General features: G+C 43.2%; 1 protein-coding gene across 2 annotated transcripts in view; it reads left to right on the top strand.

Moving 5' to 3' along the window:
* plxna2 (plexin A2) overlaps positions 1-15,645 on the top strand; it is a 139,694-nt gene that overhangs the window by 13,780 nt on the left and 110,269 nt on the right. Inside the window, exons 2-3 of one of the 2 annotated variants that reach the window (XM_061272117.1) lie at positions 7,876-9,187; positions 12,403-12,585. In XM_061272117.1, coding sequence (XP_061128101.1) covers positions 7,997-9,187; positions 12,403-12,585 — 1,374 coding nt within the window. In that variant the 5' untranslated portion in view covers positions 7,876-7,996. Of the gene's footprint in view, positions 1-7,875; positions 9,188-12,402; positions 12,586-15,409; positions 15,552-15,645 lie in introns of those variants that run through there. The other variant, XM_061272119.1, reaches the window with a different exon arrangement.

The raw sequence follows: 15,645 nt of genomic DNA on the forward strand, positions 1-15,645 counted from the left end.
TACCGACGTGGACAATGGCGTGTGATCGCACCAAAGCCATTAAAAGTAAGGTGTTAATTTTTTTGTTGCTTAGCTTGACCTTCATTCTTACTTGTATAATTTTCAAATTGATTTTTTTGTCGGTCCCGCGATGCTGAACAGTGTTGAAAATAAATGGCTTGTCTATCGGTTATTCCAACGATTAATCTGATATATTTTTATTTTGTCTCATGGCGCACTGTTTTATTCATTACAATAGCTGTTTACTCACATTTCTTTTTTTATTTTAGTTGGTGTTGTTAAGCAATTAAAAACAACAGCAATGAAACAATCAAGCCATTTCACAAGAGGGATTGATGTTTTACTCACTAAACTTTTTGAAACTGATTCAGTTCAGAGTTCAGTCATTGTTTTCCAGAGTAAAAGCAGATGTTTGTAAATGTCCTCTTTTGATTAAACATGAAAGACAACACTGGGGAACACAATTCTTGTTGGTTTAGGTCTGACAGCTGTTTTTCACTCATTTTTAGGCGTGGGATTGAAAACTGATCTAAATTTTTCTTTATCACGTCAGGTTTATGAGCTTGTACCTGTTTTCTTAAAAAATCTGAAAATTGAACTTGTGAGGAATGTAAAACCTATGAAACCTGTTTGCTTGTCATTTTTGATTGGCAATTGATTCTTTTTAATGTCAATAATGCATGAGCACCTTTACATTATTGCCTTGGCGGCCTCGCATCGCCTCGCCTCAGCAGGATTCCTGTTTTACAAACGCCTTTGCTCATGTACTCTATTAATAATGTATAGTGACACCACACATCTCCTCAACACTAAAATATACACACTCCGCAGCACCTCATTTATGACTTTCATTACACAGTACCTTAATACAAGCAGCTCTTCTAAAATAAGACATTTATTAAACTGCACGAGCCATTACGTTTACGAGACAACATATTCACTCAATTGTACATGGGAAATATATTTGTCTATGAGATACATTTGTGTAGCTCTGCATCACTTCGAATGGAATGTTGACCGAAAGTCGCTCAATTGGTTTGTTCTGTCTAATTTCTGTCACCTTTTTTGGTTGCTTTCGGAAAATCATTTGATAAATGATGACAGCACCTTGTTGTTGTAGGAAAAAGGCTACAGTACTTCCTAGATGTCCCAGTAACATTCCCTCCTTCCTTCCTTCCTTCCTTCTTGTTTGGGCTTCAACACACTGATTTGTGTGTGTGCCCATTAGTGTACTAACAACATTGTTAATGTAGCAGGAGTACAATGCTAAAGTACACGTTTGATTTTCTTGCTGGGAAAGTGAGTGGGAGCCAAATACAGTTTCTCACTGGAGTTGAGTCATACTGTACAGTATACATAACTTGACTTTGAAAGCAACCTTCGTTTGGTATCGACTCTTGAGTGCTATTCCATGCCCTCCGGCTACTTGATGTTAGGGTGCCAATCGAAGACGCTCATTCACTTGTGATCTACGCGTGCGTGTTTGTGTTAGTGTGACATTCAGGTAAGACGGTTTGATCCCATCGCCTCCAGTGACATCCCACTCTGTTTTCCCGGAGCTGCCGAGGATTCCCTCTCCTCTGGCTGAAATCGTTTTACAATTTAGATTCATGGAAAAGGGCAACAATAAGGAACTCGGCTGTCTGTTTTTCTCAGGAGATCACACCTCTGCGGATGTAGCCTCCTGTGTAACAGGAACACCAAGGAATATTCTTTGTGCGAGTAGGGAAAATAAATAGTGGGGAGGGGGGTTCCATGTTCGTGTGCACACTTCAGACTTTTTCCTACACTTGTCTGAGATCATGACAGTAATTTTGGGGGGTGGATTGGTGGAGGGCGAGCAAAAGTCATTAGAGTGACAATGATGTCATAGGCTCCCTTGCTGTCATATTTTACACATAAAGCAGTGGTTATTTGTTTGAAGCGCAGCATTGGAGGAGAGGGGTGCTTGGAGTCCTATAATACATTTGCATGCCCTTGGTGCTGCCGAGACTCAATTATCCCTCCATCACCATGACACGCTCCTTGTTTCTCAAAACACGGCTGTGTTTCAATGATAGGCCAGAGGACGGTGAGAGTCACTAAATAAAACACTGTGTGCAAAGTGCACTTGAGTATGCACTTAATTGTTCACAAGTGCACATTATTTGACATAAATGTGTAAATTGACGCCGTTTTAATGCAAAGTCAGTGTACAGTGCAAAGTTCTGAGGGCAGCTTTGAATTTACTGTGCCAGAATTATATAATGACCTCTTTATTATGATGCAAGTCGAGAAAATAGAAAAGCAGAAACCCCTGTCAAGGCCAAACCATTAAGAAAAAAAAACAAGGCGAAAAAAACTCAGGTTGTCGGGCACATTGTATAATTGCTCAAAGCAAGTCAATACTAAGGGTTTTTTCTTTAGACCACACTGTATGTATAAGCAACAGTAAAAAAATGGTAGTCTGCTTCACATTACATTTCTGGAATAAGAGTTGAACGTAAAAATTAATCAACCTCAGGGGGCGCCATGCTGGACATTTCCATCCCGTTGTCGATCAAACATTTGTTACTACCTTTCATGCTCTTTCTGGTACGTACGTAACAATCATTTGACCAAACTCGGAAACCAGCGGTGGCTTCAAAAATACACTAGGACCATGCAAATTCACGAGCATCCAGTCAGTTACTCAAATTTCCCATTCGGAAATTCAGAGTGCAACAAAAACGGAGTTCCAGTGCGCACACTCAAGCTGACTGAGGACACCAGTGCTGACTGGGAGAAGGGTGTTCTCCCAACACACACACACACACACACACACACACTCCGAGTAGTGCACGGGAAGGTCCCTTTTATTCGATGACAACGAACCAATAGAATCTCTGGAACTTTGCTTTGAAACTAAATCAGAGTTTGACTCAGTTTTGAGCTCAGCATCAATGTCATCATCACCGCCTTTGCTCTTCAGTGGAAACACATTTCTGGTTCCAAAATGTCGACTTGTTCAAATGTGTGGTTTGCAGCAATGCGTAAATGGCGACATTTCATTGTGGCCTCAACACAGGAAACCAGACCAGATGAAATAACGGCAATTACTAAAGCCACTTGTGGTTTCTGGGAGAGAGGCAAAGGGGGGAGGGTGGGGGGCGGACTTCTCGTTTGGTGCGGCTCCCTTGTGGAGACTGCAAGGATGGATGGATGGACGGATTAGGGAAAAGTTACGCAAAGCAGCTTGGAAACTAACGGATGGATCTGGCAGAGGAGCCGAGCTAGTCATTTCCTAGCAAGACAAAGAAATGTACAAATATAACTCAGCCTGACATGCCAGCAAGTCCCGTCATTATTGCAGCTTGTGAGAGAGTACGAGCTAATGTAGCGAAATCTTCAAGAATCATGTTGGGGGGGGAAAAAAGCCTCATTAGGGAAAATGAGCTTTTAGAAATATCAACCATATGCAGAGAAAAATATGCCAACATTCAAAAGAAATTACGCTATTTGTAAGGATGTCCAAATAATCCAATTATTATAACAGCATCGACTTGTCTTGAGTGACTAACCGCTTTATTGCTGTTGTTTTGATCGCTAACGCATCGACTTTACTTAGGCGTAAAGATTTCATGCCTCACTGTCATCATTAAGGGAATAAGGCACTAATCCGTGGCATGAAATTACAAGCTCCCTTTTCCTTTTCCTGTCTGACAACAGATGATTCTGTGAAGGGATTTCCGTGTTGATGTTCTTTATCTCCCGCAAGACAATTGCTGTATGAATTGAGGAGCTCAAGACACATTCTGGCTGCATTGCTAAGAAGCTTAGCACATACTGAAGAAGACAAAAAGTAGACGACATGCAGCAGGTTCCTGGGTGACGCCACCACCACCACCGGGTTTCACTCGTGACACTTTTCCGTTCGCTTATCATCACGGTTTCTTTTGGTCTCCCGGTGCTCTTTTATCGTCTCATCGCAAGCAACATTGCAGTTGCCTCTGACTTGCTTGAGTGCCGTTTGGGGAGGAAATCTACATCGTTTTCAGGCAGCGCTTTATTTAATGAGAGCTCATTGGCACGCCTGATTGTTCATCATGAAGGGGAAGTTTGCGGAGCTCAGCGGCGTCTCGGAACGTTCGCTGCCACAGCGCATTTCAGAAGCCGTAAACTGTTTGGGATGATGTCATGACTCAAGCATCCAAACTGCCAAATAGGCTTGCTGACATACTGTAAATAAAGAAATGCTCTCTTATTGGAAAACAACACGTCATGCAATTGATGTTTTGATCGATTTGTATTTTATTGATTGATTTATTGTTGGGGTGTGTGGTTAGCATGTCTGCCTGACAGTTCTGAGGTTTGCGGTTTGGAATCCGACCTCCGGCCTTTCTCTGTGCTTCTGGCATTTTCTAATCTTACTTTTTTTTTTCGAGAGAGAGGGGTGGGGGGTCGTCTGTCTTCCTCCTACAGTCCGAGAACAAGCATGATAGCTTAATTGTAAATTGTCCATAAACAGTAGCAGTATTATCTGCAAATGCTGTGTATCAAAAGCATAATTTGCATTTTGAATTTGTCTACCTTGAATACCTGACGATCTCATACAACATTTCCTGCCCTTTTTTTTTCTTGGCATCACGACTGTTTCCTTAATAAATGAGTCAGACTAATTCTCAGTATTTGTCTCCTCTGGCACACTTAAAGACTGATCAAGATCAACCTGGTGATTTGTGTGATAACTTCAAGATTGCCAAAATTACCTGTTTCCTTATTCGTTGGCATTTGTCTCCTTTCTTCTTCCTTTGGAGTGAATGTTGATTGGCAGACCAGCTCTTTTGTCCATTTTTACTTGTGCATATACAGAGTAGGTGTGAATATGAGTGTGAATGATTGTGTGTCTGTATTGCGTTTCTGATTGGCTGGCAGTTATAAAACACAGTATATGAATCCAGCAGACCCAATTTAAAATTCTTAGCTGTGCCATTAATTTCCCTAGAAAAAATAGACCCTGCTTTTGTACTGAATATTAAAAGTTTATTAACTCATGTGAGTGTATCCACGGGGCCGAAGGGCTGCTGCTCAAGCTGTTTTGAATGTGTAGGAGGAGTTCTATCCCATCCATCCTGTAAGGCATTTTTATTAGCATCCTCATAAAAGTGCGAGAACAACTAACAAAAAAGCAGCAGGGACGAGACCCCGCCCGCCCACGTCTTACTCTCTCGCCTGTACTTCACCACGCTCTTTGTTTGAGTTTGTACACACTCGGTGTGCAAAGTCGTTCTCTTAGGAGGGAAAATCAGCCGGCTGCTGAGCCAGCTTTTTTATACAACACTTGCAGCCGTTGACCCCCCGAGAGGTTTTATGTGAGTCCCTCTGACACCCTTTAACGGTTTGTGTATGACATTGACTCGCATCCATCTTCGCTTACTCCCTTTTCATGCTGCATCAAGGGACTGAATGAACGGTGTAAATATGTACCCCGACCAAGGTGATCCATTCACGCGGTTTGAACTTAGTCTTTGTTTTGGTTGATTGCATGACAGCGTCTTTGTCACACTCGCCCCTGACCTTGCCGAGTTCAGCAACTGAGTATTGGATCTGAAAAGAATCAAAACAAAGCCGCTGTAAGCGTTGCCACTATTTGCTTCAAAGTTCTGCACTTTTAATGGCGAGTCAGTTTTACAGAGGTAGAAATTACCATATAGTAAATGCAAGCAAGAGCGATTCATTAGCTGTATTCATGTCCTGGCCTGCAATGAAAAGGGTAGTGGGGTGACTAGAATTATGAGTGAGATGCAGGTCAGAAAATAATTGCTGTGGGCATCAAAATATAAAATGAAGCAGGCCGCACATATCGCCACAATCACTGCAAATGGGTTCAATCAAAGGTCATCAAAAAACATCTTATAAGAATGAAAAAAGAGATGTAAAGACAAGAAATAGTTGGATTAAAATTTTGTACCAAATTATCATTGCCAGGAGACAAACAATGAGGTGTAAAAGCGCCCCCGATGAGCTTCAGAAGAATTCCCAAATCCTGAAATCAAACCAGTCTTGAGTGCCTCCTCTTCATGCCATCAAGTGCTTCTTAATTGTCTGATTATTCCAAATGCATCCTTCACCTTTGATTTGTGGCACCTTTGCTGCTGGAAATGCAAATTTGGAGCTTGGTGAATGACGCAGGGCAACCCACCCAACCCCCCGTTTTGCCGCCGCGCAGCTCCTCTATAATTACACTTGTTGGATTGCTACGCCTAATCGTACTTGATTTTGGGATTTGCCCCCATTGTCTTTCCACTTGTTAGCCCCTCGCACTGCTGCTTTTGATTGAGTGCGCTGATAAACGCTGTATGATATGGCTGTAAATGTGAAACTTGCGTCTGATATGCAAATTTGCGATTTAGTGTGGCACGGTTTGTACTGTACTGAATGTTAGTGCATCTGCCTCACAGTTCACAGGTCGTGGGTTTGTATCCGGGCTCCGGTCTTCCTCCGCTGTGTTTGCTTGTGCTCTCAATGCTCACGTGGGTTTTCTCTATGGACTCCGGTTCCGTCCAATACTCTAAAAATATGCATTTGATTGAAAACTCAAAATTGAATAAATTTGAGCATGACTTTTTGTTTGTTTATGTTTGTATGTATCTGCCCTGAAAATGGCTGTCTTTAGCCTAAAGTCAGTTTGGGTAGGCTCCGGTATACCCGCGACCCTTGTGAGGATATGTGGTGTGTAAAATGGATGGATAAGTCCAAATATGAATAAGTGAAATTATTGTAAAACAAACTAAAATGAGTGCATGATAAACATGTGAACATCTCTGGCATTAGTCTGTTAATCGTTATGTTTTTTTTTCTCCATCCTCTTGAATTTCTTTTTTTTTTTTTTTTAGAAATATCAGTTTTATTTTGGATTCAATTGTGATATGTAAAGGACAGTTTGGAGTGCATGCTTTTATATTTTACAGAAAGTCTTTCTTGCGATATTTTAAATAACTTATCAAGGGATGGGTGAGTACTGACACCAGGTACTGGTGTGGGGATGATACCCGCCTTATTTCAATGTCTTGGGTTCTCACAAAGGCAGTCAATACCAGTCACCTTAATGATTTGTTTATTTTGGCATTTGGATTGTCACACTTCATCATAATTTTTATTGCATGCATTGCAAACACAGGACTTGTCGAAATGAGAAATGGGAGGAAGCCACCCTGCTTATCATGTAATTTGGATGTTGTATCATCAGAAACTAATTGGCATGCATGGCTGACAGAACATTTTTTGCTTTTGCATCCATGTCTATCCTTTCATATTCCCGTAAAGATGTGATTTCCATAGGTATACATATGTTTATAGGGCTTATATTAATGCTTAGTGTATTCTGAGTGTTTCTACCACAATGCAATCATATGAATTGTGGGAGAAACACTCAGAATACACTAAGCATTAATATAAGCCCTATAAACACCTATATTACTATTATTATTAGTACTAGCAGCAGTAGCAGTAGTAGTTGTAGTAGTAGTAGTAGTAGTAGTAATAGTATGTTTATCATACCTCAATGACAAAGAGATTTTTTTTTGTTTTTCTTGGAATAATTGACACGATGAGTCACTGTGATGTGAATGAAGCTTGTGTGTGTCATTGTCATGATGTCGCAGTGGTCGGTAGTTATGGGGGTCGCTGCGTGAGTCAGGTCAGGGTAATTTCCCTTGCTGTAATGTGCCTCAAGTTTCATACGCCGGCCAAGCAACTCCTTTGGAATGTGCACTGTAACCATTTCCTCCTTTTGTCTTTATAATCCGCTCCCCCCAACTCTCGGTAGCACGCTGCTTTAACCGAGGATGAACCTTGATCCCCCCTCAATGTGAGTCATATAGGCTAATTAACGGTCTTTCCTCTCTTTTTCCACAGAAAAATGTGGAGAGGCTTGTGACTCTTGGACGGACAAGTTAGCCTTCAAACCACCAAAACAAGAAGGTCTTCCTTCCTTCATCCATTCACTCTTCATCCTGTCCTAAAAGGCCCTGTAAACATGAAGGTTTTGCACAGGACTTCATTGCCTGAGACTACAATGACATTATCAGCTCCTTTGCTAGCCTTCTGGCTCTTAGCGCTCCTTACTCAGTGCAGCGGGCAGACATTCACTAGCTTCCACCCGGAGCGGCGGGACTGGTTCTTCAACCACTTGACCGTTCACCGAACCACGGGATCCGTATACATCGGCGCCGTGAACCGTGTGTACAAGCTTTCGAGCAATCTGACGCTGCTGGTGTCCCATGACACGGGCCCAGAGGACGACAACAAGGCCTGTTACCCGCCCCTGATCGTGCAGCCTTGCTCAGAACCTTTGGTCTCAACCAACAATGTCAACAAGCTTCTCCTTATTGACTACTCGCAGAATCGGCTGCTAGCGTGCGGCAGCCTCTACCAAGGCGTCTGCAAACTCCTCCGACTGGATGACCTTTTTATCTTAGTGGAGCCCTCTCATAAGAAAGAGCACTACCTCTCCAGTGTCAATCAGACTGGGACCATGTATGGAGTCATCGTGCCCTCACAAGGTCAGGACGGCACCCTATTTATCGGCACCGCAGTTGATGGAAAACAGGACTACTTCCCTACCATATCCAGCCGAAAACTTCCCCGCGACCCGGAATCCTCTGCGATGCTTGACTATGAACTGCACACTGACTTTGTGTCCTCGTTGATCAAGATACCATCAGACACGCTCGCACTGGTGTCCCATTTTGACATCCACTATGTTTATGGTTTCGCTAGCGGCAGCTTTGTGTACTTTATGACCGTTCAGCCTGAGACACCGGAAAACGGCATGTCGTCAAGCGGCTCCGCCAGCGACCTGTTTTATACATCCCGTATTGTTCGCCTCTGCAAGGACGACCGCAAGTTTCACTCATATGTTTCCCTCCCCATCGGCTGCGTGAAGAACGGCGTCGAGTACCGGCTCCTGCAGGCGGCCTACCTCGGCAAGCCGGGCGGCGTCCTCGCCGCGTCGCTTCACATCGGCGCTCAAGACGACGTGCTCTTCGCCGTCTTCTCCAAAGGCCAGAAGCAATTTCACCGTCCGCCCGATGACTCTGCGCTCTGCGCCTTCACTATCCGTGACATCAATACGCGCATCAAGGAACGCCTGCAGTCCTGCTACCAAGGCGAGGGCCACCTGGAGCTCAACTGGCTACTTGGGAAGGATGTGCAGTGCACCAAAGCGGTGAGTTACACTTTGAAACATTTAATAGGAAGCCTTTGCAAGCACACTCTTATGAGGCTCTATTATTACAAAAATGTGCTTTGTCGATGTGCAGTTTTCGGTAAAACATTCTGTAATATGGATGTTCACTTAATTAGAAAAATAAAAATAGTTATGAAATGTACTTGAAATAGTGTACTTGAATAGAAATCCTTCATTCCCCAGTAGGCCGCAGTCTTTCGTTGTCTTTAATTGCTGATAGATATTCAAGAATGAGTTTTGTGTGCTGCATTATGTATCGTGCAGGCTTGTGATCTGTGCTGTAGGTCCACATTTATCTTTAGGCTGTCACTGATCAGTTTTACTTTGTTGCTAAACTCCCTGCACAGTTGACCACAGTTGAGCACTTTTATGAAAATCAGTGACTTAATTAGTGGAATGTCAGAGGTGGTCATTAAAAGGGGGCACTGTTAACTTTTGTTGTCCCTAAGGTGCGAGAAAAGGTTAGAGAAAGGGTGAGGCGGGGGCTCAAAAAACCACAGTGACAGTCGTGACAAATGAGCGCATATTTTCCCCTCCAGTTTCCAGCAGAATCTCAAATCATCCCAGCATGTGTTGAAGGGCGCCAGGCATCACCTGCCATGCTGCACCGCCCACTACATTCTGTCAGCTGTAGCATCGCGGGGCTCTGATGTCACATGACACAGCCCAGGAAGCACGATATTCGTGAAAGGAAGATGTAAAATAATACCGTCCTTAAAACCGTGTTCTTAGCCATAAATCCCTCCCATATTATGGATTATGCAGATGGATGTCAATGGATGAGGAAGTCTCAAAGCTTATTCAAATGGTGATTAACAAGAGGATGTGAGCCGCGCTAACACTGTCTACATGCTGTTAAATCCCGTGTCGAACGGTGCTGCGCCATTGAAGTCTGCCATGGAGATGTGATATGACGTCATTCAAATCAAGTGACAAAAGCCTTTTGGTAAATTGGAAATTAAACTATAGTTCTACTTATTTAATTATTTACAGGTTATGTTACATTATCTGTCATAGGCAAATTCAGTAGGTAATTTTCTCATTTTATTTTAATTTTTCACGTTTTGATTGGTTGGTGAAATACACACTGATGAAGAAAGTCATTGTGTCAAAAAGTCAAAATCATCATTAAACAGTGACAACGGGGTCGTTAGTTTTGAAATTATGTGAATTAATGGCAGGAGATACCCATGTTCACATTTGAAACAAATGAATATTGGATGCAAACAAAATACATTTAATTAACATTTTGAGGGCATGCCAAGTATGGCAGAAAACAATGTCAAAATAAGCAAAAAAAAAATAAACAAGTGTGTATTTTTAACTTTGCAAACTTTGCTCGGTTCTCCCTAATTTCCATACGCAAAGCATTTTTCCTCAGTTTCATTGCTAACAATCGTCCGGCAGCGAGTCCCTTAATTATCCCCCCAGCTCTCATTCCTTTCCTGCAGATCCTTCAGCCCGCGAGGCTGAGGCTGGGAAATGGAGCTGAGGCTGAGCTGAGGGATTCACACGCAGCAGCCAATCAAAGATTTATCACCCGCCCGTCCAGCTTTGTGCCATCTGGAGAGTCGCTACATCTCCATAGTCCGTTCCTGCATAGTCGGGACTGCTCAGTGGAATTGTTTCTTATCAGGACAGCCTGACGTCTATCAACTATCATACACCACGGCTACCAATTAAGCCCAAGTCAGAGCAAAGTGATGCTCAGATTGATAACGATGCAGGGAGAGAAATATCCGCGCGTCGATATCCTGTCACATCTCGCACAAACTTAATTCCAATTCCATTCCAAATGAAAGCCTTTTTAATGAGATTACTTGAATGTGAAAGAGGAGGAGGACAGCAGCCATGGTCTCTACTTGGATTAAACTCTTTGATGAAGAGTTTGTGCTATTTTTAGCCTCACAGCTCCACTAAAGATAATGGCCGTTTTTTTTGTGCTTTTTTTTTTTTTTTTTTTTTTTTTTTGCTATGTTGCCTGAGTAAGACTTGTGATAAGGCAGGGAAGGGGTAAGGCTAAACCGCATGGAGTCCGTCGGGATTTGCCTCCACACCGCCAACTACGCTAAAGCATGCATCATCCTAACAATCCCGATGTAATCACAACCAAATGGTCTGGAGCCCCGAAAAACATATAAGAAAGCTGCTGCGTGGATTTTATCTTGTTGCTATTGGTTACGTATGTTTTTCCCAAACAGCTACAAGATTTCCCATTACATTCATTTGCTGATTTAAATCAACTTCAAATATTTACACTTAGAGCTGTGTCTTATATAATCAAGAACAATGATGTGGAACGTCCCTGTAGCGACAGTCGCTAATGTGATAAACGGAAAACAAGGAAATAAATTCAAGTGGAGGGCATGGCCATAAATGCTTAGGCAATTATTCCCCTCTGGCTATCCCGCTTTCACTCCTGAAATCCCCTCTCATTTCCCTTCACAAACCTTGTCGACAGAGCCACATATGGAGGGATGAAGAAAAGACAGAATGAGCATTTAAGGCTTTGCAGACAGAAGTAAATGTACTCGGAAAGAGTTTAGCAATGACAAAACACAACGTGGCTTGCCATCTGAAAGCCAAAGCTAGACGGCTGAACTGAACTGTACTTGTATGACCTACTCCCGAGCTCCCCCAGGCACACTGGACAGAATTCAAAATCAATACAGTTCTTTCTTTCATAGCATAAACTGGAATGGCATGCAGTAGCACAGATGCATGCAAGAGTAAAATAAAAAAAAGCCCAGATTTCTTCATTTTTCTTTCTGACCAAGTTCAGTAGAATACCTTCATTCCTGTTTTGAAAGGTCAGCGTGGCTCAGCTCATCATTATCATAGCGTCTGTTTTCCATCCGAGGTGATTTTGTAGGCTGGGCAATGAGGGCAAGGTGGCGTTCAGTCAGGCGGACACCAGAAAGTTCTTCCAAGCGGAAGAGGAAGGTAAACTTTAGTCCATGGGAGCCTCCACCTCTCTCACCTTCATTCCCCCTTAGTTATCTGACACCGTAACCACAACTCTGCCTCCTCTGCCACCTTCGTCTTGCCAACTGTCTGTCGTCTTTTATATGCCTCGCCTGGTTCTCGGGTTGTCTCGCTCTGAAGTGTTTTTGTTTTGTTTCCCTGAGGCGTGTTACATGTTAAAGGTGACCACGTTTGATCTCACTTTGTCTTCTGATTGTCTCAATCTGTAGCCGGTGCCCATCGACGACTCTTTCTGCGGTCTTGACATAAACCAGCCTCTCGGTGGCTCTCAGCTGGTATCCGGACACACCCTCTACACTGAGACCCGAGACCGCATGACCTCAGTCATCTCCTACGTCTACAACGGCTACTGTGTGGCCTTTGTGGGGACAAAGAGCGGCCGCCTGAAGAAGGTGAGTACTTTTTTTTTTCTATCGGACTCTGAGTCATAAATGCAAGGACTGTCGTGGACAGTAGAGAGTAGCAGTTTGATGTTTCCAGCCATGGGATGGCAAACTATGGGACATTATTGGTCAGTCGAAACACGACTGTTGTAAAGTGCTCCAACTCCTTCCATTTTAACGCTGGCTGTCAGTACAGCAGCTAGGAGTAATGATGATGCCAGGTTCATTGTAGTTGTCATTTCCAGTTGCTAGTTAAGTGAGCTCCAGTGTCATCGTGTTGAATAAACCGCAATGGGCCATTAATTTTAATAGGCACCTTTCCGCCTGCGGCCCATTGATAGTTTGCCCGTGCCCCTCGCCCTCCCCCCTGGTCTTGGATGGGGGGGGACGTCAGTGAGTGTAAATGGCTTGAGGCCAGTCTATAATGAGGAAGTTCTCACTCAGGCCATAGAAAACACGATATTGCACAAAACTTTTCCCTTGAAGGGTGCAACAGTGAGGAATGCTGTGTGACAATATTAATATTTTTCTTCACTTCTGACAAAGTGATGTAATCGCATACAGTCATGTTTATATTTGTTTATTATTGAGATGGAACGTTTCTGGTCTCGGTTGCACGTGTTGGTAGATTATGTAAGTCAAGCAATAAATATTTTGCATTTGGCATTCTGTAACACTGGCCACATTACATTTCATCTTTTTAAATGAGATTACACATTTTAATAGTTTTTTCCTGCGTTACATTTAAATTTTGAAGAAGCTGAATACTCCACTAATGGAGATGATCTGAGCTCGGAGATGCAAATCCTTGGAGGTGGTCTTTTCTTTTGAAAAAGAGCCATCTTGCATTAAACCCACTGGGTGAGTGTTTTGCCGCACCTCCCACATGATGCTTGCTTTTTTTATTGACAGCAGCAGTGTGTCCCAGCTGCACCCCCCGCCCCCCCACCCCCTTCCTCCAATCCAACCCCACAACAGCTGCTGTGACAACAAAAAATTGTCACAAAAGGTTTCTAGACACCTGTCTCGGAAACTTCTTCCAAACCTGCTGCTGCACAAATAGCCGTGGCACGAGTTATTTTGGTCTCTGCCTATTCATAATTTAATCAATACATCAGGCTGTGGAGAAGAGAATCTTCGCTGGATGGATTCTGCTGTTTGTGCTGCTAAATTATTTACATCCCTTTTTTCATACTTGGTTAAATGAGATGAGACACGAGTGGAGTTTTCTTCCATTGTCTGACTTGGCCGAGTCCTCCCAAGGCTGCTGGCTCCGATCTGCAGTCGCTTGCTTGGGAATCCATGCAAAGTAGAAGCTGGATGCTCTCAGGGGCGTGACTGTAACCACAGTAACACCAACACCGGGAGGAATTAGCCAAGATGGGAGAAGGCCACCTACAATGGAAGTGTTTTTACACGGTCCAGTGGGCAGAGCAGGAAATGATTGCTGAGCATTTCCACCTCCAAATGGCTTTAGCACACAGGACTGATCATTCAATTTACTCAACAAAGGTTTATTTAAATATTTAGGCGGACATCTGAGGTCAAACATAAACTCTCATGGTTACATTATGTCAAATTGTTTCGATTTTGAATACTTTTTAGAAGAGGAAATATTTGCACCATGTTTTTTTTTTTAATAACAGTTGATGTTGGTTCTCTCACCTATGACCTTAGTAGGTTCAAATGTTCTTGCTATGATTAGAATTGTAAATTCATGGTGGATTTCTTTCTCCAAAGTAGTCGTGTTATTTTGATGATATTTGGGCTTTGGAATGATGAATATCAAGCATTCACTCTTACGTTATGCTAGGATAGCACTTATCCGGGTGCCAGGGGTAAGCTGGAGTCTCTGGATGTTTTTTTTTTTTTTGCAGAGCACAGATCATTCTTTTATTTGAATCAATTCAAATTGCGTGATTGTTTCAATAATCTGACTTTGTTAAATTTTCTTTCCTCCTCGTAGAGTCAATGTTTAATTTGAGCTGACAAGATTGGAACATTTGTTTGCTTTTCATCTTTAACAAGTACTTGTAAGCAATTGAATGAGCTGTGAAATACATTTGTCTGAGTCCAAAGAGCAAGTTAACACGACTTAAGTCGCATAGATTTAGATTTTAATGTCGCGTGTTGAATTTGTCTAGCTTGGACACAGTCCCTTGTGGTGCAGACATGCCTATGCAAATACATGACTGGATAAGGAGCAGTCACAATATTTCTGCAAGTGCGTGCTGCAATGGTAACATCCTGATGTGCTATAAAAATAGAGTGACCAAATTTAGTTGCAAAATCAAATATTACCTCTGCAACGAGTTGTGAATATTGTCACATTCTTTGTGTTCCGGGCCATCTAAAACATGGATGCATTTTTTATCAGGGTGTTACCCATCCAGTGTCCTCAGGTGCCCAAGAGGGGCAGGAGCCCTGCACGGGGCTGATAAGCTCCCACCGAGCGTGCTTGGACGCTGCCGGCTTTCGTCGCAAGTCACAGCTGTAGGGTGACAACATTTCAATGATGATCTTCACTTCTCTCCCCTCCGCCTCTTTTATTGGAGGATCAAGAGGAGCAGCGTAGGTAAAGGTAGGGAGTGTGCAGCCTCAACAAGTCATCAGAGGAAGATTTGGGAGCAAGCGGAAGGAAGGATGTTGTGTGTAAGTGCGCTCGGGGAGAGGCTTTACAGGGGAAACAGCATCGAAATGCAAATTCAGTGCCACTACCAAAGCAAGCAAGGCTGCGCCGTTGCCTGTAATTGGATTGGCTCCCCTCCCAAAGAACCGTCATTCCCCTGGCCCGACGCCCCTCACTTACCCATTCAATCCTCAACCTCCTCCCAGCAGCATGTACTGTAACTGCTCCCAAGGCTGCGCAGGGGCTTTGCGAAGGCTGCCGGTATTGTGCAAGTTTCCCGGCAGGCTTTTGCAGGAGATCGTTTGAGGTTGAGGGGTTAAGAGTGAGCAGTCGCTAAGGAGGCGAGGTGAGCAAAACGGGTCGGTTACCATTAAGAATTGAACTGACACCAGAATAAGTACTTGGAATTTGGTGCAGTTCCTTTTTATTTTTATTTTAAA

This window comes from Syngnathus typhle, linkage group LG2, assembly GCF_033458585.1.
Source record: "Syngnathus typhle isolate RoL2023-S1 ecotype Sweden linkage group LG2, RoL_Styp_1.0, whole genome shotgun sequence".
NCBI classification, from domain to species: domain Eukaryota; kingdom Metazoa; phylum Chordata; class Actinopteri; order Syngnathiformes; family Syngnathidae; genus Syngnathus; species Syngnathus typhle.